This window comes from Phacochoerus africanus, chromosome 10 (genome assembly GCF_016906955.1).
Source record: "Phacochoerus africanus isolate WHEZ1 chromosome 10, ROS_Pafr_v1, whole genome shotgun sequence".
NCBI classification, from domain to species: domain Eukaryota; kingdom Metazoa; phylum Chordata; class Mammalia; order Artiodactyla; family Suidae; genus Phacochoerus; species Phacochoerus africanus.
The window spans coordinates 37,804,127-37,829,803 of record NC_062553.1 but is presented as its reverse complement, the minus strand read 5'-3'; the positions used below and the strand labels follow the sequence as shown (position 1 = coordinate 37,829,803).

Sequence of the window (25,677 nt, the reverse complement as noted above, 5' to 3'; positions counted from 1 at the left end):
AAGCTGCTATAATCATGATTTTTTGTGGAGCTATGCACTCATTTACTTTAGGTATATGGACTGGAGTGTAATCATAGCTTTATCATTTTAATATATTTCTCATGTTCCCTTTGGATAAACACAAAGAACTCTTGCTTCTCTCAATTTTTATCTGAAATTTCAAAGTGAAAATAACAGCAATGGCAGCTGTTGAAATGTGTTCTCACTGTATATATGCTTTAACATTATGATACACACCAGCTCGCCACTGCTAAACTTTATTATGATATTAAAATAAATGTTTGCTCTTTCAGAGAGCACATAGCATTCTTTTTGATTCCACAGTAATTACTATGATTATCAATTTTCATTGTATAATATGGCAGGGGAAAATTCTGATCATGTGAGCCTTTGGTCCAATTAGGTCTTCTAAAAGTAACTGGAATTTCTAGGTAAAAATTAAATATTTTTTCATAGTAATCATATAGCATGGGTTAGAAGCCGCGAGGGAAAGACGAGGCAGAAACTGGAGCACCGAGAGCTCAAGCAGGTTTACCAACCAACAGAGTGGCTGAGAGCTCTGAGCAAAGAGAGCTCAGGCTTCCCCAGCTTAGGCAACAGCTTGTTATATAGGTAAAGGGGTAATTTATATTTTTAGCACATTCTATTTTTAGCAAAGTTTGGGGATGGGGTAAGAAACAGTGAAGATACAAGTTATATTATAACAGTTTCTTCCGGCTATTCTTGTCTTGCAGCCTTGTGTTTCTTTTGTACAGTTATCACCTAACGGCATGGTGTGTTCAAAAGTGTAAGCCAAGAGTCATACGACTTAGTTGTGTGCCAGGATGCTGAATAAGAAAATTTTGTCTTTATTTTGTAATTTTAAAAAAATGGGATTGATAACAATAACTAGTTATATAAAGGGCAAGTTACTTAACCTCTCTGTGCCTCACTATTCTTAATGTAAGATGGGACTAATAAGATGACTCCGAGTACCGCACTATCCATAGACATATATATGTAAAACACTTTAAATAGCACCTGGCACTTAATACTTGCTATATAAATATTAGTTATTTATTATTAAAGTACAGGAATTAGTTAAATTGAAGGGTTGTAAAGAATCCTGTAGTCCCAAACAACAATCGGTATATTTCTCAAAGACAGGCCTCTGAATTTTTGAAATTGCTCTTTTTCTGTATCTTATTGGAAACAGTGAAGTCAGAAGAATTAGGATCACACCTGGCTCTCAACTACTTTCCTTAATTAAGTATACTTTACAGAGCTGTCCTGAAAATAAAGTCAGCTTGCTTCCAGAGAAGCATACTGTAAACTATTAAGGACTATGATAATAATACCATTAGCTTTATCCTCTACATTGCTTTAGCACCTCAGAAAGGCGCTTTCTCCACTCCAAACACTTTCCCTCTCTCAGCTTTTCCTCTATCTTCCCCGACCCCAAAGTGTTTTCAATTGTAAACGCCTTTCCCGTCAGTGAGAAAAATTCCCTGCCAGCAGAAAGCCAGAAAACAAGGCTAAAGATGGCGGACAGTCAATTATCGGCCCCTGGGACATGTTCCCGATACCCTGCTGGGTTTAGGGCAGTTGCGGGAAAGCAGCAGAATCCTCAAGCATCCCAAAAACCTCAGGGCCCGCCCACTTCCCCACCTTGCGCGCTCTCTGTGGCGCCCACCTCGCCCGAGCCCCGGAGCACGCCGGGAATTGTAGTTTCTGACGATCCGATTCAGTCCTCGCGGGTTCTCAGAGGACTTTTCTGCCACCCCACCCCCACCCCCACCCCGCCCCCAGCCTCCACTCTGCCTCAACACACAGACACAGTCCCGGATGAGGAAGCGGCCTGTGATGCCACGCGTTCTGAGAGCCCTGGGCTGGGACTTCTGGGAGTTGTAGTCGCTGGAGGCGGGCGCCGTCGGTAAGGAGACGTAGCGTTTCAACGGGTTTGCTACCACAGTTGGTTCCTGGAGGGACCCGCGGAGTCTGTCCGCAGTTTTGCTGTCACCCCCGCTACCCCTGAGGCCGAGGAGGCGCTTTCCCCCTCTACGGCTCTCCTTCTCCGGCGCTGGATGCTCCTTGCCTCGCAGTCCATTTCTCTGCCTAGTTCTCTCTCTCTCTTCGATCCATCTCCAGAGCCCGGGCTTAGCGGGGACTCGCCCTCTGGGAGAGACAGGGCCGCGACCCGGTCCCTGCCCTGCGGAGACCCTCCTCATTCTGTCCCGTACAGCGGCTTCCCCAGCTCTCTCCTTTCCCCGTCTAAACACCACCGCGCTCACGCTCCTTCCACTCTTCCCCCCCCCCCCCCCTCCTGCAGGGATGGAAGCTTCCTGGCGCCAGGTGGCCGGTGGCCGAGGCCGAGCCCGAGGACGGGCCACTGCGGCCCCCTCCTCGGGAAATGGAGTCCATCTCCGCGGCGCCGGAGGAGGGCGAGAGAAGGGGTCGGTGGGCGCTGCTGGTCCTGGCCCCAGCCCGGGAGGAGCCGCGACCGCTTCGGCTGCAGGTAGCTCAGCCCGACGCAGCCCCTGGGGATCTGAAGCGCCGCAGACTTCCGTAGCCAGTGGTGAGAATGGAACTTGTCGGGGGGCTCACTTGGATGCCTGTTAGTCAGAACTGCCTCTGCCCCATTCATTTCTTTTCTTCTTCCGGAGTTTATTGTTAGCCTCATTTCTCAAACCTTTCAGGAAGCTGCTCATTCTAGGTTGATTCCCATCAGACTTTTTTCATCATTTTAAGTGATAGGAATATTTGTTATTTCCCTATCCAGTATTCTTTTCACTTTTTGCCTGCTAAGTGTCTAGACCAAAAGTTGCAAATTGTGCCCCCCCCCCAGGGGAGGAATCTGATTTAGCCTATAGTTTGGTTTGGTTTGGTTGACACAGTGAATTAAATCTGAATTGGTTGCAAGTAGTATTTTTGTTTTTTCTTTTCTTTTTAAAAATCTCATAACAGTCTGGTTATCATCTACTTTTCTTGGAAAATGAAACTTTGTGGCTGTCGCGTGGGAACAGCCAGCAAGACTACATCGAAGAAATCCCATTTAGAATGGGTTTAGGCTTTCCACTTCTCATTGGGTCTCCTACTTCTGGGGCCACTTGTCATTTGCCATCTTGATTCGATTGCCTTAGTTTAGTAACTTTAATTGTCTTTGTCCTGTAAGCACTTGAGTTTGTGGTACTTTCGAGTGTGGTTCCTTGTCACAAATTTCGTGTCCTTTTCTGGGTATATCTGGTGTGGTCTCCTCCTGCTTGTCAGTATCCTTCATCCAAAGCAGTGTTTTGGTGGAGAGAGCACACACACTTAACTCTCAATTGTCCACACTAATGGAAGAGTGTAGGAGGCTAAGGGAAATAAGCCCTGAAATCATTGTATTGCTGTGCTTGGAATATATTTTTGGGAGGAGAGGAGCAGATTAAACTTCTGAATGTTTTCTTTTTTGTTTGTTTTGTTTTGTCTTTTAGGGCCACACCCGCGGCATATGGAAGTTCCCAGGGTAGGGATCTAATGAGAGCTATACCTGCCGGTCTATGCCAGAGCCACAGCAACGCCAGATCCGAGCCTTGTCTGCGACCTATACCACAGCTCACAGCAACGCTGGATCCTTAACCCACTGAGTGAGGCCAGGGATTGAACCTGCAACCTGAAAACCTAGTCGGATTCGTTTCCACTGCGCCATGATGGGAACTCCCCTGGGTGTGTTCTAAGATAAAGTTAGGTGGTATTCTCTTTGTTAGTGAATTTTGGGGAGTGGTGGTGGTGAGGTGGGGGGGGGGGCAGTGTGAACAGTTTTGGTAGACTTTCTTGGATTTTCTGGTGAGTAGGAAAGCAGGCCTTCTTGAGCTGGATAATTGAGATTTGAGTGTAAGAAATAATATATGGGGAGGTTGCTTTGTCAACTTTCTTTGAGATGATCTTATGTGGGTCCATTAATCAGGTTGTGGATTTTTTTTTATTATTATGTCTAATTCAGCCTTTTTAAAATGTATTCTTAAGAGCTTTTTCTCATAATGACATTTATCATATTGTACATGAAATTTTGAGTCATATATCCTACAGCAATTACTTTTCTCCTAGTACTCAGTCCTGTGTAGGCCCTGTACATTTTCCTCCAATTTTACTTGGAATACTGAGTAGTCTCAGCAACAAGAAAAGGATAAACATTTCATGAGGGAACTAACAGATAAAACGTCATTAAGTACAAATATGCCACCTAAAATAAGAAAGTTTATATTAGTAGAGGCTCATCAGTTTTAGGCATAAAGTGGCATTATTATGGGCACTAATGAATTAAGATCAATGTAGGATGTTTGTGCTCCTTTCTTGTACTATGGTTGCTGTCCAGAAGAGTTTATTAACACTTAATGCTTGAAGAAAATTCTCAAGCATTAGTCCTTGGTCTTGAGGACTATGAAGCCTCATTGAGAATGTGCTATGAAGTAATCTAATTCTTTTTGCATTATTATTTAACCATGTAACAAAATAAGTATAAGAAGTACAGGTGGAGTTCCCATCGTGGCACAGTGGTTAACTAATCCAACTAGGAACCATGAGGTTGCAGGTTCCATCCCTGGCTTTGCTCAGTGGGTTAAGGACCTGGCATTGCCGTGAGCTGTGGTTTAGGTCGAAGACGTGGCTCGGATCCTGCGTTGCTGTGGCTCTGGTGTGGGCTGGTGGCTACAGCTCCGATTAGACCCCTAGCCTGGGAACCACCATATGCCACAGGAAGTAGCCCTAGAAAAGCCAAAAAAAAAAAAAAAATAGAAGTAAAGTCATGGCCAGAGAGAATAGTAGAAGAACCGCTCCCAAATTTATTTAACATTTCTTTTGGGGATGAAATTGTTGTAAGAAGTACATCTTCCATGTTAGTAACATTTTAAATTATTGTTAAATAATTGTGTTTTGTGACCACATTTTTTTCCCTTCTTTTTTAGGGCCACACCTGTGGCATATGGAGGTTCACAGGCTAGGGGTCGAATCAGAGCTGCAGCTGCCAGCCTGTTCCCCAGGCACAGCAACTCCAGATCTGAGCTGAGTCTGCGACCTACACCACAGCTCATGGCAACACTGGATCCTTTAACCCAGTGAGAGAGGCCAGGGATCGAACCCTCATCCTCATGGATACTAGTCAGGTTCTTAACCCACTGAGCCGTGACAGGAACTCCTGCAACCACATTTTAATAAAGACAAAACGTCCTTGAGCTTTCTAAGAAGCAGATTTTAAGCATAGTGATTGTATGATGAATATTGCTTATGGAAAGTCTTTGGTGGGCCATTGCCATCCTGGGTTGTAGTATGGAAGAGGATGGTTTGAAAAAGTACCCACCTCTGCTGATTCTGATGTGCTCCCAGTGGGTATGTGTCCCATCTCTTAAAGTTCACTGTGTACCATTCATTTTTAAACATCTCATTTTATTTTATTATTATTATTGTTATTTTTTCTAGTGCCGCACCCGTGGTGGCACATAGAAGTTCCTAGGCTTAGCTGCCGGCCTGCACCACAGCCACAGCAGTGCGGGATCTGAGCTGTGTCTGTGACCTACACCACAGCTTGCAGCAGTGCTGAATTCTTAACCCACTGAGGGAGGCCAGGGATTGAACCGCATCCTCATGGATATTAGTCAGGTTCATTTACCACTGAGCCATGAAGGGAACGCCTAAACATCTCATTTTAATTTTTGTTAATGTCCTTGTTTTGAGGTTGACCACCAGTGTTTTGATAATTTATCATACTTTTATAATTTTAAAAGTTGATTTGATAGTCACGCTTTCTGAACAATTAGCTGCATTTAGCAGAATATTTAACAAAAGTGAAAGTCTTCATTGTGGTATTCTCTTTACTTGTGTGACAAGAAATTTGAATATACTTTTTTTTTTTTGTGGATGATAGAATAGAGTGCACCAGAGGTGACTTTTAAATCTATTTAAAAATGATGTGTTGGTATATCATGCTTTGCTTTTTGAGAGAGAATTTTGCAGAAATGAAACTCTTTTTTTTTTTTTTTCCTTTAAGCAGAGGTAATGTCTCAAAAGAAATTTGAAGAAATCAAAAAGGCCAATCAAGCTGCAGCCAAAAAACTTGTTGAAGAACACTTTAGCTCTTCATCTGAAGAAGAAGGAGATGACGATTTTGAAGGAAAAAGAGGAAAAATAGTTGCTAATACATTTGTAAAGTATGCTACTCAGACAGGTACTGTGCGATCTTTTAAATTTTGACGTTATTACATCAGTAGAAATATATTCCTGACTTTTTCTAGCACCTTTACTCTATATGGAAAGGTTTTTGCATCTTAAGAATGAGCATTTTTATGTTGTAGAGTTGAATTTTTAATTTGAGTTATGTGTTGCAAAATGCTAAACTTTCTAATAGACGCTAATAGAATGGCAGTGACTTCTTCTAGCGCCTTGGAAGTTCTTCTTTGTGTTTCATTGGCGTTTCATTAGAATGCTGGGTGGGAGGTGCCAGAGCTCTCTGTGAGATGAGTGAGGTCAAGTTGTTTCTGGTTATGATTTGATTGGACTTAGGTCTTTGAATACTCTTTAAATCTATTCTTCATTCCTCTCTTTTTCCTCATGTTAAATGTGTCTTGAAATCAATTTCATTTATTGACTTTATTCCTATATTTTCTATCTTACAATTTCTCATTTTTCATACTTAAAAAAAAAAATCCAAGTTTCCTCAGGTTTGATGTATCTAGTCACATATATCTGGGTTACTCTCTTTTTTTTTTGGTCTTTTTAGGGTCATACCCACGGCATATGGAGGTTCCCAGGCTGAGGGTCAAATCAGAGCTACAGCTGCTGGCCTCCTCCACAGTCACAGCAATGCCAGATCCTTAACCCACTGAGCAAGGCCAGGGACTGAACCTGTGACCTCATGGATCCCAGTCAGATTCGTTTCTGCTGAGCCACAGTGGGATCTGGGTTCCTCTTAAAGCCACATATGTCAGGAGAGAAAGGGCCAAAGTGATGTTACTGTGACGGATTTGGTACTAAGTTTAAAAATAGATTATTTCAAATGCAAATGCTCTTATACTTGCCATATTTTATGCTTAAAGTCATTATTGGAAACATTCTTGCATGCATTATCAGCATTAGTTACCTGAGTATATTTATTGATGGCGTCATGAGCATAGGTACACATCATCAAAAAGTTTTCTAAGGAATTTACCGTATCTGCCAAGGAATTCAGATTAAGAAGCTTGACTAGGAAGGCTGCCTCAGCCAGGTAGAAGTTGATGGAGAGGAGGTTTCTTGCTTTTAGAGGACGTCATAGAAAGTAACTTCAAGTTTCCTGCTTCAAGAACACCTCACTCCAACCATTCTAAATAGAGATAGATTTTACTTTTAAATAGCACATTCAGGGATGTGATGCAATGTTTCTGCCTGGTGTTTGGAAAACCTTTATCATTTGTAAGTTTTCTTAAATTTTTTTTTTTTTGGCTTTTTAGCGCGGCACCCCCCAGCATGTGGACGTTCCCAGGCTAGGGGTCGAATCAGCTACAGCTGCCGGCCTACACCACAGCCACAGCCACACCAGATCCGAGCCCCGTCTGCAACCTACACCACAGCTCACAGCAACGTCGAATCCCCCACCCACTGAGTGAGGCCGGGGATTGAACCCAAATCCCCTTGGATACTGGGTGGATTTGTTTCCACTGTGCCACAACGGGAACTCCCAAGGCTTTTTAAAATTTTTAATCTGGCTTTCATCTTAAAGTGTTCAGCCAATTTTTCTTCGCTTATATTAAATCCGTAAATGTTTTGGTTTCCATTCCTTTGTGTTCTGTACTTCGCCCCTGCCAAAGTAAGGAAATCATATCACCTGACTTAAGAACAGTAAATGCCCAGGGTCATGAGATGGTTCCCCGCTCACGTTAGTGAAGTGAACACCAGAACTTCATCAGAGCAGTTCGTTCTTTCTTTCTGAGTGCAGCCTTTATACCTTTGTGATCCTTTTCTCAGATTTCAGACTTGAATGGTCAGCTTCCTGATGGGTTTCTCTGTCTTGCTGGACCATGGAAACACAAACATATGTTGAAAGATAACTTATTTCTTCTCTTGTTTTCTTTAGTTACATTAATAATGCCACAGTCTTCCCAGTCACCCACCCACGCCAGAAATCTGGGAGCAGGGATGGCATACACATGGCATGAGTGTGTTTTATTCTCTACCACTCCTTCCCGCTGCCCGTGTCAGGCAGCTCCTCAGATACAGCACTCTTTGCTTCAGAATCTTAGTGTGATCATTGACTTTTAAAAGCAGTACAATCTAACTGTCACCCAGTCCTACTGAGTTTTACTTCCTAAATTTCGTAAACCTACCCTACCTCTCTTGACATACTATCATTACCTTAATTCAGGCCCCCCACAAGCTGTTTAATATGATTAAATCCACATAATAACTCTGTGAGGTGGATATTACTATTTTAAAGAAGAGGAAACTGATATAGGCAGATTAACTTGCCTCAATAACTTTTTTTTTAGGGCTGCACCCATGGCACATGGAAGTTCCCAGGCTAGGCCTCAAATTAGAGCTGTAGCTTCCAGCTTACACCACAGCTCACAGCAACGCTGAATCCTTAACCCACTGAGCAGGGCCAGGGATTGAACCGGTTCCTCATGGGTACTAGGCGGGTTCGTTACCCCTGGGCCACGAGGGGAACTCGGTCCCAAGAACATTTTTGGCTTTATCTGTGTAACTATCTCTTGACTGGTACTTCATGTTTCCAGTCTTGGTCTCCTCACACTCATTTTTCTTCAGTTGTCAGAGTGATCTTTTTAAAATGCATGACTTCAAATGCCATGCTATCTGCCATGCCATCTAGGGCATTGCATTTTATTGCTGTAGCCGGATTTTAATATAGTTTTCAAAGAAATTTTCAACTAATTTTATACATGTAAGGTTAGACTTTATTTTATTAAAACCTATTTATCTTGTTTTTATATTCTATTTTACATGTTAGCTGTTAAATTAGATGAAATTTTGTGTGTGTGTGTGTGTGTGTGTGTCCTTTTCTAGGGCCGCTTCCCGCAGTGTATGTACGTTCCCAGGCTTGGGGTCCAATCGGAACTGTAGCCACCGGCCTACACCAGAGCCACAGCAACACAGGATCCGAGCCGCGTCTGCAACCTACACCACAGCTCACGGCAATGCTGGATCCTTAACCCACCTGAGCAAGGCCAGGGATCAAACCCGCAGCCTCATGGTCCCTAGTTGGATTCGTTAACCACTTCACTACAATGGGAACTCCCAGATGAAATTTTTAAGTGTTAACACATTCGTTAGAGCCAACTATGCCAAAAAGCAAAATAAGTGCATAGGATATATTTATTAAGTTTACCTGTAAGAATTCTCTTTAAACTTTAATGTTTCTTTAAACTAAAGCAGTTGTCGTTAGTAATTTTATAGTATTTTATAGTGTAGGGAGTGATTTTATATTTTATTTAATATCCTAAATTATACTTGTATGTGTATTATGGTAGAGCAAGTTTTTGTAAGTATTATGTTTACTTGGATGATCTTAGAAAGTAAAGGATTGCCCAAGTGTCCTATTTATTTAAATTTTTTTTTTTTTTGGTCTTTGTAGAGCCACACTCGTGGCATATGGAGGTTCCCAGGCTAGGGGTTGAATCAGAGCTATAGCTGCTGGCCTACACCATAGCTGCAGCAATGCCAGATCTGAGCCATGTCTGCAAACTACACCACAGCTCATGGCAGTGCTGGATCCTTAACCCATTGAACAAGGGCAGGGATTGAACCTGTGTCCTCAGGGAGCTAGTCAGATTCGTTTCTGCTGAGCCATGACAGGATCTCCTAAATTTTTTTTTAACTTAAATTTTGGTTTGTACTATTTTTTGCCATGCTAAGTATTTATGATAAACTATCGGTATTTATGATAGTTTATGCTGTTGGTCTACTTTTCTTGGAGGCTCAGTCAGCCTGTGTTGGATGGTCTTTGTTGTACTAAAGGCCTGTAGGTTTATTTCTTTTACACTAAAGTGGCTCATATTATTGTCCTTTTGGTATCGTGCTTTGGGGTAGTTGTTCTGCCTTTCATTGTGCTGTTAGTTCTTGGGCCTTCCCCTTGCCGAGGCTTAGCATAGTGGTTCACTTTGGAGTTACCCTGTGTTCCAAAGTGTGTTTCCGTGCCTAGCTTTCTCAACTGTAAAATGAAAATGAAAATAGCTTACTCAATCTTCCTGAAATACAAATCAAACAGTGCCTAGCAATAAATGCTTAATAATTGCTTAGAGAAAGTACAGGCTAGTAATTTTTTTCTAAGAAGTTTATACTTCTTTTTTAAGCAGAAATGGCATGTTTAATAAAATAAGATCATTGTATTGATCTCAGGATCTTTTCATTCAACAGATTTTTACTAAGAATAAACTGTGTGTCAAACAGAGACCCACATACACACGTAGACACTTACACACACACTCATATGCATATTCATATGTTTAGGCTAAATGGCTCTGCTGAGCTTTGATGTTCAGTTCCCTTCACTTTGCTTTTTTTGGTGTGCTTTCCCTTGTTATTTGACATCTTGCCGCTGTTGCCTGTGGCTCTGAAAGCAGGTGTACTCTGAGAGAATGCTGGGGTAATTGCTTTTGAGTCAAGTACATAAGATGTGATGCATGTGACCTCTTGGCAGTTCACTGGTTGTGTTTTTCTTAAACGTCTCCTTTTTTCAGCTGTATTTTGAGCAGTTGATATTGCTAGACAGTTCCCTTATAATGTGGTGCTCTTAGTGAGCTTGTGTCATTTTCCGATGTGGCTTAACCTGAAGTTTTCAATTTTTAAATTTCAAGATGGAGATGTACGTGAATTAGAGCGCACAAAGCAGTATGTAAATGAAGCTTTTCAAGCAGGGGCTATGACATGCCTAATTTGTATTGCTTCAGTGAAGAGAAACCAAGCAGTAAGTTTTTCTTCTTATCTAGATTAATGGATCTCTTCCAAGTATCTTATTTTGTGTTTGTATTATGTAACCATTTATTATTCTTTTTGCTGATTCTTGTTTAAGAATACTTCATATGAGAACTTCATTTATGAATTAATATTCATTTTGGGAATCTGTAATTAAAAGAAAAATACCTCTAAATGAGCAATCAATATTTTTAGCACTATTAATATAACTGAAGCAAGTATTTTTAGTTTCAATGCATTTGTCAATTTGATAATGCACTTTTAGCATCTGTGCTTTATAGATTTCCACAAATACTGGAATGTTAAATAAACTATATTTCAGTACTTTCAGCAGGTTTAAAAAAGATAGATATGCTCTCTGCCTTCAAGGAAGTAAAACCTAGCAGTGACATTTATGGTTTCTTAGTGAATGTCTCTTGCATGGAGGGCACCGTGGAACGTGGCTAGAGTTAATGGGGAGAGATGGATTCAGAGATAACTCATGTACTTAGAGACACTATGGCCTAATGATGAAGTTATATATCTGTAACGGGCATTAATAAAGCAGTTAAGGGGAAGTGATGACTGAAATGAATAGACTCACCATTCAGACCTCAGATAAATGCTCTTATGTCAGCATTGTCTAGAGAAATGCTGCTCAGATGTGAAATGGGTTGGTCATGTATAGTGAATCAGGAATGTAGCCTATGCCGGATAGGATAGCATGGTGGATACAGGTGCCTCTGGTGCCCTGGATCACATCTGATTGGCTTACTGACTTAAGCTGCAGTGGATGAATAGTCTCTGCCTGAGGATACATTCCCACCTTAAACACTTGTATGTGGATTTTTTTTTTTTTCCCTACCCCAGTGCTTTCTCCTTGGGCACTAACTCAGCCAGTATGTGGGTGTAGTGAGGAAGCATAGCAGAGTTAGTGTCCCTTGGGGCAGCATCCCACCATAGGGAATTGGGGGATGAGTGCCCCAGCCTTCCTCTTTGTTAGCGGCTGGGGCTGGGGTAGTCCTAGGCATGTTCTACCTGGTTCTTCAGAGCATCCCTAGCAGGACTGAGCTTTGGCCCTTGGCCATAATCAGCTCAACAATACAACAGTTTATTGGCCTTTTCTTTTTCCTATCTTGTCCTCTTCTGCATCCCAGTTCTTTTCTCAGGTACTGCTTTAGGGGAGAACTCAGACTGAGAAGTTGGCTCTTTTTTTTCAGTGTTCTTGCCAGCTTACGCAGTATGCTCCCTGTCTGATTTGAAACAGCTGCAAAATGTTATGACGAAAAGAGAACTGATTTTTGTCAGGTGTAGCAAAGTGTTGGATGGTTTAAAACATAAATTTACTGTTACTCTTAAGCTTTTAAGTTGCATATATACGTTCCAAAGTTTTACTCACCTAATTTTTAGAATTTAGCGTTAAATAGGTTGTATATAACAAGAGGGCAACACAGAGATTATATGTACATATTTGTCTTTAAGAATCTCTTCGTGGTGCTATTTATAATTAGAAATAACCTAAGTGTCTAGCAACCAGAAATTAAATTATGGTGGTAAATCAACAAAGTATCTATTATACAGCGATCAATATCATGTTATTTGAACATATTTGGTAAGGGTAAATGCTTATACTATGGATTTTTTTGTTTATTTATTTATTTATTTTTTGTCTTTTGAGGGCTGCACCCACAGCATATGGAGGTTCCCAGGCTAGGGATATAATCCCACCTGTTGCCGCCAGCCTATGCTACAGCCACAGCAATGCTAGATCCGAGCTGCATCTGCAACCTGCACCACAGCTCACGGCAGTGCTGGATCCTTAACCCACTGAGCAAGGCCAGGGATCGAACCCACAACCTCATGGTTCCTAGTCGGATTCGTTTCCACTGTGCCATGAAGGGAACTCCTTTCTTTATACTATGTTAAAATGCTATAAAGTTACGTATTAATCAGTACGGTATGACCTCATTTTTTTTAGGTTTAAAATATATACCAAAAAATTACAGACTGTCTAGAATGTTCTAGCTGAATAAATCTAGATGATTAACACTAATTTTCTTTAAAATATTCTACATGTAAATTAATTTTTAAAAAAGACTTCTTTTCTATTACACGAAAAGGAAAATTTCTTTAATCCTTAGGTAACTCTTGAAATAGTTTAGTGTGGTGTATATTTTTCTTTATTTTTTTAAAGGGGGTTCATGTATTTTATTTTATTAAAGTGTAGTTGATTTATAAAGTGCCAGTTTCTGCTGTACAGCAAAGCGACTCAGGCATACATGTAGATACATTCTTTTTTTTATATTGTTTTCCATCATTGGTCTATCCCAGGAGATTGGATATAGTTCCCTGTGTTATCCAGTAGGACCTTATTGCTTATCCATTATAAATGTAATAGTCTGCACCTACTCACCCCAAACTCCCAGTCTATCCCACTCCCTCCCCCCCTCCACCTTGGCAAAGTGTGGTGATTATTTTATAGTATTATGGAATTATCACAGAAAAATAATTGCATACTTGTTAATTTCTGATATGTTTATGTTAGGTTTGGAGTTGTTCAGGTTGTTTCTGTATATTTCACATGCCCTGTATCCAGAAGTGGGCTAAAGACAGCCAGTTTCTGGTATCTTCTCCTTTGACGGATGATGATTTTGGAAAGAGAGATTATCCCTGGCCTTGGTAAGTCTTAATTTAGTTGGAATGTTTAGTTGTAAAATCAATGAAAATGGTGGCTCCTAAGTTCCTTTATTGGCAGTATCAGTATTCATGCTTGGCCTTAGTCATTTGGTTTGTGAAGATATGAGACCTTGTAATCCCCACCTCCTAATTTGTGTAACTACTAATTCCTTTTGATAACTAATAAATCATTCAGACTAATGATTTATTAATGTTTTTTCCCCCCTGCAAAACAACTCCTTAGTTGTCCTTTTTAAAGAACTTTCATTTCTTTAGGACTAGAATCCATCATAATTCTGGTACTTCTCTCAGGAATTCCTATTAGTATGTATTAGTATCACATTGCATAGGACTCTCATCTATATTTTGATAATAGGCTTACCAATGTTATCCTCTTTCTACATTTATTAGGTTAGTTTGTCTTATTGGTGATTATTTCATCTTGAACTTTTGTTACATTTCCAGGAAAAGTTGGGTAGTGGAAATTTTTTATTTCTGCTAAAGAAAGACAATAAAAAATATATCCATACTGGCAACCCAGAGGATAGATTTACTGTCAACATAATGAAGGATAAACTTTAGGGACTCTGGGTTCACACAGATATTCCCTTTTATGAATTTTATATTTGTAATTTATGTTCTTTTTTTAACAGAGGCCCCCAAATTGTATAAGATCCAGGCTTCAGAAAATATGGATCCACATTAGACTTCTTATTACCATAAATACTGATACATTTGTAAAATTGTGGTAGTATAGTTTTTAAAAACATTTTAGATGTACTACTTTGCAAACTTTTTTCTCTGCCATCTGTGAAAGGTTTCATTCCCATGTTACCAAAGGGGATATTGAAGTTAATTAAAGCAAAATGATGTGTTTAGACTTCTCTTATTTTTAAGAAGAGCCAGGATTTGTAGACTAGGTTTCCTCATGTCTAAATTCAGTTCTTTTTCTGTTTTTCTGAGGTTTGTGTTATGGTATTACTTTTATTTTTTATTTTTTTGCTTTTTAGGGCCGTACCTGCATCAAATGGAAGCTCACAGGCTAGGCATCAAATTTGAAGCTACAGCTGCTGGCCTACACCACAGCCACAGCAATGCGGGATCCAAGCCACATCTATGACCTACACCACAGCTCACAGCAATGCCAGATCCCCAACCCACTGAGCAGGGCCAGGGATCGAACCTTTATTCTCATGGATCCTGGTTTGGTTTATCAACCGTGAGCCACAAGGGGAACTCCATAATACTACCTTGAGATACATTTTTCTCTTGAATATTAGCTTCTCTGAAAAAGTGTATTTTTCAAAGTCTTTTTTTTTTTGGTACTATAAATTATTTATTTGTGAAAGAATTTTAGTGTTTAATAGGTACAGACTTAGACATTCTGGCTTAATTTTAGAGATTTAAACTTTTCTTGTTCTTTTTCTCACTCTTGCTGTTCTCACTTCTATTTTATGTAGTCATTTTGCCATAGGGGTAGAAAATACCAGCTAATAGAGGAGTGAACTACGACTTCTAGATCTAAAAGGAACAAAAAATTCAGTCAAATGTGTAGCAATCCTGACATTCCATATTTTACGTTTTTTCAGAAAGAAAATAAATGGCTGTCCTGGTTAAGGACACATTTTGTTCAATCATCAAAATGAAGGTAGAATTTGATAAAAATGTTAATAGTTTATTTCTTTTCTTGGCTGCACCCATGGCACATGGAAGTTCCCAGGGTAGGGATTGAATTGGAGTGGCAGGTGCAGGCATACGTGACAGCCACAACAGTGCCAAATCCCAGCTGAACCAAGTCTGTGACTTCACTGCAGCTTGCAGCAACGCAGGATCCGTAACCCACTGAGTGGGGCCAGGGATTGAACCCACATCCTCATAGATAGTAATCGGTTACTGCTGAGCCACAGTGGGAACTCCTTAATGTTTTAAAATTAGTTGTTTTGTGGAAATCAAACATTTAAAATGGACATCTTTCTGCTAAACTGTTGCTTGTGTATAAATGAGATGTGGCATAGTTATATTTCATTGTTACCATGCCATAATTTTCAGTAAAGCTCATGCATGTGCACCTGTTGCCTTCACTTCCCCCAGTCTCCTGGAAAAATTCAATCTCAATGTTGATGGATAGTTTTAAGGTGTGATGAGTTGCTTTTTAGGACTTGTATCTAAGTTTAGTAATTTTTCTTTAGTAAAGGAAATTTTAACTTTTCCAGCAGAATTCGATTTTTTGTATTCTGGATGAGACAAGGTATTTTGTTTTTGATTTTTAATTATAAGAACAAATAAATAATTTTGTTTATAATAATTTGGGTTTTTCTGAATATGTGTTTATTTGGAAACAGAACATGTTCTCAGGAGAATGAAAATATATTGTATATGATAACAAAAGAAATTTAAATGATGATGTGAACTTTTTCTAATATAGTATACTAACTACTCATTTGGGGATTAGAGGATTAGGGGATGTAGGATTAGAGGATCTTTTGAGAATGAAGTGATCTGTGATGAATTTGATAGAGCTGAATATTAGCACTTGCTAGGTGAAAATGTTTCTGCTTTAGCAGAGAATATGAAATAGTATTTGAATTTTTCTTTGACTTGGGCACATTTGAAATATATCTATTTTGTATTAGATGTTGAAAAATAGGAAATTCTTTTATGTGTTTTCATATACTTTCCCCCTTAATTCTAGATTGTAGGTCATATATCCTGCTGCTGTACTACCTTCCTATAACCTAATTTCTCTCTTCTGCTTGCTGTTGCTAATATGTTTTGCTTATTTGTAGAACACCCAACCAGACTTAAAACATTGAGCTTTATATGATTGAAATGAATATATATCAAGAATAAAATTCAGATGGTTAGTAGAAAGCTAATACTGCTTTCTTTTTGTAGCTGTATTCTAGACATGTGTTGTTTAATACAGTAGCAGCTAGCTACATGTAGTTATTTAAATTTTTAAAAGTTATAAAATAGAAAATTGTTCCTTCCTCTGTTTTCCGTATTAGCCACATTTCAGGTCCTCACTAGTCCTGTGTGGCTAATGGCTACTGTGTTGAGCATGGAAGATATGGAGAACTTCCATCATCTCAGGAAATTTTTGGACAGAGCTGTTCTAAATGGTTGAAATCAATTTCAGTAAAATCTTATTTCTTACAAACATCATGAGGGAGCAGAGGTTACATTAACATAAAGCTGATTGTATGTACTCCATTATGTTTTTTTTTTGTCTTTTTGGCATTTCTTGGGCCACTCTCGCGGCATATGGAGGTACCCAGGCTAGGAGTCTAATCGGAGCTGTAGCTGCCAGCCTAGGCCAGAGCCACAGCAACGCAGGATCTGAGCCGCGTCTGCAACCTACACCACAGCTCACGGCAACGCCGGATCCTTAACCCACTGAGCAAGGGCAGGGACCGAACCCACAACCTCATGGTTCCTAGTCGGATTTGTCAACCACTGCGCCATGACGGGAACTCCCTGTACTCCATTATTAAGTATACTTATATTCCTGTCTCATGTCACTTTTGTAGGTGAAATTAACTTGAGTAATTTCATTCCTCTTTGTAGTCCAAAATGTAGGTTTGAATACAGACGATCTGACACACCTAGTAGGTACTATTGCTATTGTGGAAAAGTGGAAGATCCACCTTTAGATCCATGGCTTGTACCTCATTCATGCGGCCAAGTATGCGAGAGAGATTTTAAACCTCCTTGTGGCCATAAGTGTTTACTCCTCTGCCATCCAGGTGAGTTATCGACTCTGTTTCGAATCGTTTGTGGAAGGTCGTTTCTTCTTATGTCAAAGCAAAAAAATGGCAGAAGTTGAACTCAGCACTTAAGTTTATATAAGAAAATATTGACGGGGATTGCCTCTTTAGGAAGTGTCTGTAAAGAAAGCTTTAGAAATTACTGATAGGGGTAGGAGCTGAAAATTTTAACTTTTGATTCTGATTTTTTTTTCCTTTCATTGGATTCTAGGTCCCTGCCCCCCTTGTCCAAAAATGGTCACAACCACTTGTTACTGTAAGAAAGCAAAACCTATCCCTCGCCGGTGTAGTGCTAAAGAATGGTCCTGTCAGCTGCCATGTGGGCGGAAATTGCTTTGTGGACAGCATAAATGTGAAAATCCTTGTCATGCAGGTAAAAGGTCATACCTGTTAGGTGTTTCTGCCTTAAGCAAAAGTCAGAGCAGTCTCAGTTGCCTTTCTAATAATGCTCCATCCTAACTTACCATTTTGATTTTAGGAAGTTGTCCGCCGTGTCCAAGAGTTAGCAGACAAAAGTGTGTCTGCGGCAAACAAGTAGCTGAAAGAAGTTGTGCAAGTCCACTGTGGCACTGTGATCAAGTAAGTATATATATATATATACTTTGAGGAGTGGGTGCTAAATTGTAAAGAAGCATAAACAATTAGAAATGCCAATTAGATTTAGTTGGATGAAAGAGGAAGACTAGCAATTCAGATGAATTATAGACATGTTTTAGGAAGCTTTTTCAATGTAATATTTTAATTATGGGGAAAATTTTTTTCTCAACTAACAGCTAATTTTTGAATTTCAGGTTTAGTACATGTGTACTTTTTTTTTTTTTTTTTTTTGCTAGCCCTCCCTCACCTTGAATTAATCCAATTGAGGAGGTAGGATTGGCACTGTAGATTGTCTTAGAATTGGCATGGTTTTAGTACCATTCGGAAATCTTTGGTGGATGGCCGTACGAAACGATATGTTCTTTTTTCTTTACTATATTAGAAAATGTACTTTTTGGTGCATAAGTAATGTGTCTATATACACTTATGCGTATATGTAAGACACCTGTGTAAGATATAAAGCATAATAATATGAGGAACAAGAGAAATTGCTTATTTGCAATTGAGAAAGGATTATGTCGTGTTACCTAGTCTTTTGTTAACTTTAGGTCTTTAGCTATTGCTTATTGTGTTTTATTTCAGGTATGTGGGAAAACACTATCATGTCGTAATCATACATGTGAACAAGTCTGCCATGTAGGTGCTTGTGGAGATTGTCCCCGATCTGGGAAAAGGTTCTGTCCATGTCAGAAGTCAAGTAAGACTTCTTTTTAAACCTTTCATGAGATTATGATTATTTATCATGCTAACTAGAGTCCTTTCCCAATTAAATTAGATATCTCTGGGAGCTTATAATGTAGTTTCAATAATAATAATACAGATTTGATATCAGATTCCATACATTTGGATGAGAGAACAATGTAGCATAGTGGATTTTGGGAGTTCCTGTTGTGGCTCAGTGGTTAACGAATCTGACTAGGAACCATGAGGTTGCGCGTTCGATCCCTGGCCTTGCTCAGTGGGTTAAGGATCCGGCGTTGCTGTGAGCTATGGTGTAGGTTGCAGACGCGGCTCAGATCCCGCTTTGCTGTGGCTCTGGCATAGGCTGGCATCTACAGCTCCGATTTGATCCCTAGCCTGGGAACCTCCATATGCCACGGGAGAGGCCCTAGAAAGGCAAAAAGACAAAAAAAAAAAAAAGAAAAAAGAACTTGGATTTTGGATTCAGGCAAATCTAGGTTCACATCCCCACTTTTATGAACTACAGTTTCCTCAAGTTAAATACGAACAGTAATAGTACTTTCTTTATAATTGTGAGAAGTAAATGATAAAATGCACAGAAAATACTTAGTATATTGCCCAACACATACTAATAATCATAAACTACTGTCATTAATGTGTATTAGGTTACAGGTGAATTTAGTTCTGGCTGCTTTGAGATAAAGACATAGAAGTGTTGCGGTTCAAGTTTCCTTTCTTGACTCTGCATCAATACAGCACACACAGTTGTAAGATTATTGCCATTATTTGTCATAATATGTTTATGTTAAAGGTCAGTTTCATAATTTTCTTTTTTCATTTTTATTCCCACACCCATGGCACATGGAAGTTCTTGGGCCAGGAATTAAACCCGAGCCGTAGCTGCAACCTACGCAGCAGCTGTGGTGATGCCGGATCTTTTAACCCACTATGCAAGACCAGTGATTGAACCTGTAGAACCTGTGACTCAAGCCGCTGTAGTTGGATTCTTCATCCACCATGCCATTATTGGAACTCCGGTTTCATAATATTTTAAGTCTGGATTTTTTTTTCCCCTAGCCTATGAGGTTATTTAGAGGTTTTTTTTTTTTTGTCTTTTTAGGGCCTCACCCAAGGCATATGCAAGTTCCCAGGCTAGGGGTCAAATTGGAGCTGCAACTGCTGGCCACAGCAATAGTAACTTGGGATCCAAGCCATGTCTGCAACCTACACCACAGCTCATGGCAATACCCAGTCCTTAACCCACTGAGCAAGGCCAGAGATTGAACCCATGTCTTCATGATACTAGTTGGGTTTGTTACTGCTGAGCCAAGATGGGAACTCTCAATTTTTTTTTTTATTCTATATGTAATTCTTCATGGTCTTATTTATTTAGAAAAGAATTTCTGACATAGCTCATAAAAATGTGCTTATTGAATATGGTAACTTGTCATGTGTTGAATTCTTTTTAAAAAGCATAAACATCACAAATATTAGGGATTATTTTCATTAAAGTTCACTTTTTCCAATAATTATGTATATGCCAAAATTCATAGCGTGAAAGAGCTGTCATTCTCTAGGGAACCCAAAGACCATGGCACATTATTATTACTTTATAATAATGTGTATTATTATTAATACAGACTTTTTCTCTGCTTCTAGAGTTTTCTTTGCCTTGTACAGAAGATGTACCAACTTGTGGAGATAGTTGTGACAAAGTTCTTGAATGTGGACTCCATAGATGTTCACAGCGTTGTCACCGAGGACCTTGTGAAACATGTAGACAAGTTAGTCATCTCCTGTAATAATTACTTTTAAGAGCTATCTACCGTAATACGTCAAATGGAATTGTTTTGTAATTCTTTTCATAAATATTTATATCATGATCTAGTATTAGGATGAAGAAGTGGGAGAGTATGCCAGCAATTAAATCTGAAATTACCCTTTTTTGTTTTGCTTGGTAGAAGTTTAAATGTTGTCATTTTTTATGGATTATTGTTGGCTTATTTGTTCCCAGAAGGCATTCAAAGCAATGATGAATTAGGCCTAGTGATGATGGGAGAAAAAATGCCTAAATGTTGTTTTGATTTTGACGTACTGCTAGATAATCCAATTTCTTTCTTTCTTTCTTTCTTTTTTGAAAGAGATGTGTAGATGTTATGGTGTAACTAGATAAAAGGGATTTTAGTGTGTCATATTGTTTTACTATTGAATGCCAGAATTTTTACTAAATTTAATAATGGGGATTCTATGAAGTCTTTTCGGAACAAAGTAAGATACAAACAAATGTCTTAGGAAATTTAGCTTTGTTTTTTTTTTTAAGGCATTTTGTACAAAAGACTCTTAAAACTTTTCTCTTTCATTTTTTACTAATTATGAGATTACAATGTGGAAAAAATCATGTCAACAAAAGTCAGTTTTCATAACATTTATTTGATTCTTCCAGGAAGTGGAAAAGCATTGTCGCTGTGGAAAACATACAAAACGAATGCCATGTCATAAACCTTATCTTTGTGAGACAAAGTGTGTTAAGATGCGAGACTGTCAGAAGCATCAGTGTAGGAGAAAGGTAATAAGCTTGGAAAACTGATTTAAAAATTCCTCTAGAATTTTTTCTTTTTGGGCCCATAAGAAGTGCATTCTTGACCTGTGCCTCAAATATTCTGGCATGTTCTTTGCTTTCCATGTGCATATTAATTCCTAATGATAAATATTCTAGATTATTCTTTATATTAGTGGGAAATCTTACCAAGGCTTTAAATAACAAAAGTCTCTTTATCCTGTGCATAATTCTTTCAGCTTGGTTCTTGCTGTTTCTGTTCCTCGACTTTGAAACATCATAGCAGTGTTAATGATAGTTCTTTTGGTGTAGTAGAGGCTTAACTTCTGTTGTTCAAATCTTATTTTTAGAAACTTGATTCAGAATAAGGTCAACTGGAGTATTTTAAGTCTGTAGATTTGTGTGTTTTTTTGAGTCCTTTTTGTCGTTATGAATTATTTCTTTGTCTCTGGTAAGATTTCCTCGTTCTTATCTATTAAATATAGTAGTTTCAACTTTGTTTTGCTTAGTGTCGGTATGGTATATCTTTTCTATTCTTTTACTTTTAACTTACTCATATTGTTATATTTAAAGTGGATTTCTCTCATCCAAATACTAACCAGGCCTGATTGTTTAGCTTCTGAGATCAGACAAGATCAGGGTTCAGGGTGGTGTGGCCATAGACTAAAGTAGATTTCTTATAGACAGCATTTAGTTAATTGTTTTATTTTATCCAGTCTTTGTCATTTAGTTTGGGTGTAGATGGTTTACATTTATGGTGATCTTTTTTTTTTTGTCTTTTGTCTTTTTAGGGCCACACCTGTAGCATGTGGACGTTCACAGGCTAGGGGTTGAATTGGAGCTGTAGCTGCCGGCCTACACTACAGCCACAGCAACTCTGAGCCGCATCTGAGACCTACACCACAGCTCACGTCAACACTGGGTCCTTAATCCACTGAGCGGTGCCAAGGTTTGAACCCCTGTCCTCATGAGTACTAGTCAGGTTCCTTAACCACTGAGCCACAACAGGAACTCCTATTGTGATCTTTAAGAAAATGGTTGGATTTAAATTATTTTGCGACTTATTTTCTGTTTGCCCATCTGTTTTTTTTGGGGGGGGCTATCTTTCCCCTCTTCTTGTGTCTTCTGTTTGATTCATTGTTTTTCAGTGATTCCATTTAATTCCTTTATTCAGTTCTTACGCATTTTATACCCATGTATTTTACAATTTTTTTTTTTTTTGCTTTAAACAGGTACTTTTTAAAGAGTTTGAAAAGTAAAAATAGTCTTTTATGTTTGTCATCAAATTCATCATGATTTTTGGTGCTTTTCATCTTAATATAGATTCACATTTCTGTCTGGTTTATTTTCTTTTATCTGAAGGACCTCCTCTAACATTTCTTGTTGCCCTGGTCATGAATTCTTTCAACTTGTGTAAACTATCTTTAGCCTTTGTTTGCGAAAAATATTTTTTACTGTAGAATTTTAGTTTAACAGTTTTTCTCCCATGCTTGAAACATGTTGCTCCATTATCTTTGTTATCCTTATCCCTCCATATGTAAGTTATCTTTTTTCTTTGGCTCTTTTTAAAGATTTTTCTCTTTATCATTAGTTTTTAGCAGACTATTTGTGGTGTTCCATTGTTTAGCTTTCTTCATGTCTCTTTAGCTCAGTTTTTATTGAGCTTCTTGGTCTGTTTGTAGTTTTTATCAAATTTGTGAAATTTTCAGTCTTTATTTGTTCAGATATTTCCCCCCCACCTATTGCCTTCTTAGACTCCAGTAATGAGTATGTCATGCTGCTTGAAGTCCCATAGACCACTGATGGTTCTTTTTTATTTAGTCTTTTTAATTTTCATATTTTCAGTTAGCTTATGTTGCTTTGTCTTCAGATTCACTAATTTTCTTTTGCATTGTCTAATCCTATTGTTTATCCCATCCTGTGTTTTTTCATCTCCGACAGTATTTTTTTCATCTTTGAGACTTGGAGTGTGTCTTTTTTGTTATCTTTCATGTCTGTCATTTGCATGCTCATGCTATCCTCTCTCTTCTTGGATATGTGGATGGGCTATACTTCAAATACCTAGTTTAATGTCCTTCCTCATCCACGAACAGATGGAACAGTGGCTACAGCTCTGTTCTAATTCTATCATATGTCATTTCTGGGTCTATTTCTGTTGATTGATTTTTCTTTTCCTTTTGGATTATTCTTTCCTGTTGGGAGACTTTTGATTGGTTTCTAAACATTGTGAACTTTATATTTTGTGCTACTACTTCTCTACAAATTCTAACCACATTGGCCTCCCTAAACTATGAACTTTGTTTCCTCAACTTGGTGAGATCACTGGACTCTGCTTTAATCTTTCTTCCTGTGCTGTAGCCTGGAAACCTCTAGGTCTAAGCCTGCGTCATCATAGGACTTACTTTGTTTGCTTCTCTCCTTATAGGGCTTTCTGTCTTGTCCTGCTTAATTTCCAATGTCTGAAAACTGTTATTTCATATATTTTACCTGATTTTCTAGTTTAAGACGGGAGAGTAAATCTGGTCATTATTGAGAGACAAACATTGAAAGCTTATTCACGTCATGGATCACTAACCTTCTTTTTCCCCACTGCTACTGTGAAAATGATAGGCATGTAGCATTACGTGGTAAATATTTGCCTAATTGAATGAACTATTTTGACTTTTAACTGCCTTCCAATAATGTGTGTTTTGTTTTGAGCTATTTTTAAACAAGGGAACTTGTTCTTAAGTAGGTTACAAACCTAAGTTTATTTAAGACAGTTGTAGCCTATATTTCCTTTCCATAGTTTGGATATGTGAGAAGTCAAGCAGTGAGAGTGGCCATATGGAATTTATGTAGTTGCCTTCTGTTCGTGGATGAAAATAAAGACAGGTCCTAGACAGCTGTATTTCTCACAGATTGGAAATAGAGAAATGACAAAATAAAGCTAGGAGCAATTAGCCCATCTCTGCTTCTTTCCTTTAGTTAGTCTCTGATTATGGATAGAAAGTCGCTGAAAATTAACCTATACATTGAACTGGTTTTATTGTCATTGTATTTTAAAAATAGCCAGATTGTTCACCTGAATTGACTGTGGGATTTGGCCCGATCCTTCCTATGGTTAATGTTGTCAGTCTCTGCTTAGACAAGTAGAAGAGAAACTATCTTTTTGAACTATTTTAAGTCATAGAATATAACTAAAGGGCAAGAAAATTTAACTTGATTTTACTGAATTAGGTCATTATCTACTTAAACTTTATACTTAGTACAAGATAGTCTACACAAGAATACTTTGTATTTTGTGTCTTGAATACTTTTATTTTTATAGTGAAAAGAACTATCTTTTGATTTCCCTAAGGTCTGTGAATAACTAGTAATGGCATTCATAATTATGTATGTTTTTCAAATTACCTGTTCTTTATATATTGCTTTCCCTTCAGTGTTGCCCTGGAAACTGTCCACCTTGTGATCAAAACTGTGGACGGACTTTAGGATGTAGAAACCATAAGTGTCCATCTGTCTGCCATAGAGGTAAAATTTAACAATAGCTGTAATTTTATGTTTCTATTTACATAGTGCTTTATAGTTGATAGAGAGCTTTCACGTTTATTATCTTACTCTTGACATCTTGAGAAGTTAGAGCAGTTGCCAGTATCCTTATTTTATGGATGAGAAAATTTAAGATAAAGAAGAGTCAGTGACTTACTTGAGAGAAATGTCTGGTAAAGCAGTATAGCCAAGATTTGAGTGCAGGCCTTCTGAATATAAACTTTTGTTCTTTTAATAATACCATATTGTTTTCTTACTTTTTCCCAGCCTTCTGCACCTAGTTTTAAAATTAATTAATATGTTCTTAGGTTTTTTAGTATTATTTTGAATTTTGGACATTTATATAGAATTAAGTCTAATAAGGGATTAGATATATTCTAACCAGTGGTTCTCAAATTTTTTTTTTTTTTTGGTCTTTTTAGAGCCACACACACAGCATGTGGAGGTTCCCAGGCTAAGGTTGAATTGGAGCTGTAGCCACTGGCCTATGCCACAGACATAGCAGCATGGGATCTGAGCCACATCTGTGGCTCACAGCAGTGCCAGATCCTTAACCCACTGATCGAGGCCAGGGGTTGAACCTGCATCCTCATGGATCCTAGTCAGATTTGTTTCTGCTGAGCCACGACGGGAACTCCTCAAGTTTTTGTTTGTCTCAGGGCCCCTTTACCCTCTTTTTGGACCCAAAGAACTTTTGTTAGTGTGGGTTATACCTATTGATATTTATTGTATTTGAAGTTAAATTAAAATGTAATAATACTTATTTTTTGTTGAAAATAGTACAACCTAATTCATCTTAATACAGTAACTTTTTTGTGAAAAATAACTCTTCTCTGAAAAAAAATTTAGGGAGAAGAATGATATTGTTTTATATTTTTTCAAATGTCTTTACTGTCTAGCTTAATAGAAGATGGCTGGATTCACATATCTTTTGTGATCACTGCCTTCAATCTATTGTGATATCACTTATCA

The 25,677-nt window shown here is 38.5% G+C and overlaps 1 protein-coding gene across 6 annotated transcripts in view; it reads left to right on the top strand.

Annotated features, from left to right (window-relative positions):
- The first annotated feature begins 1,796 nt into the window (after positions 1 to 1,796).
- Positions 1,797 to 25,677, top strand: part of NFXL1 (nuclear transcription factor, X-box binding like 1) — a 60,043-nt gene continuing 36,162 nt past the window's right edge. For 2 of the 6 annotated variants that reach the window (XM_047798950.1, XM_047798947.1), the window contains exons 1-12: positions 1,797 to 1,912; positions 2,309 to 2,554; positions 6,005 to 6,178; positions 10,800 to 10,909; positions 13,442 to 13,575; positions 17,140 to 17,318; positions 17,551 to 17,712; positions 17,818 to 17,918; positions 18,519 to 18,633; positions 20,277 to 20,401; positions 21,061 to 21,183; positions 24,597 to 24,687. In XM_047798950.1, coding sequence (XP_047654906.1) covers positions 2,311 to 2,554; positions 6,005 to 6,178; positions 10,800 to 10,909; positions 13,442 to 13,575; positions 17,140 to 17,318; positions 17,551 to 17,712; positions 17,818 to 17,918; positions 18,519 to 18,633; positions 20,277 to 20,401; positions 21,061 to 21,183; positions 24,597 to 24,687 — 1,558 coding nt within the window. In that variant the 5' untranslated portion in view covers positions 1,797 to 1,912; positions 2,309 to 2,310. The other 4 variants (XM_047798945.1, XM_047798952.1, XM_047798951.1 and 1 more) reach the window with 4 other exon arrangements.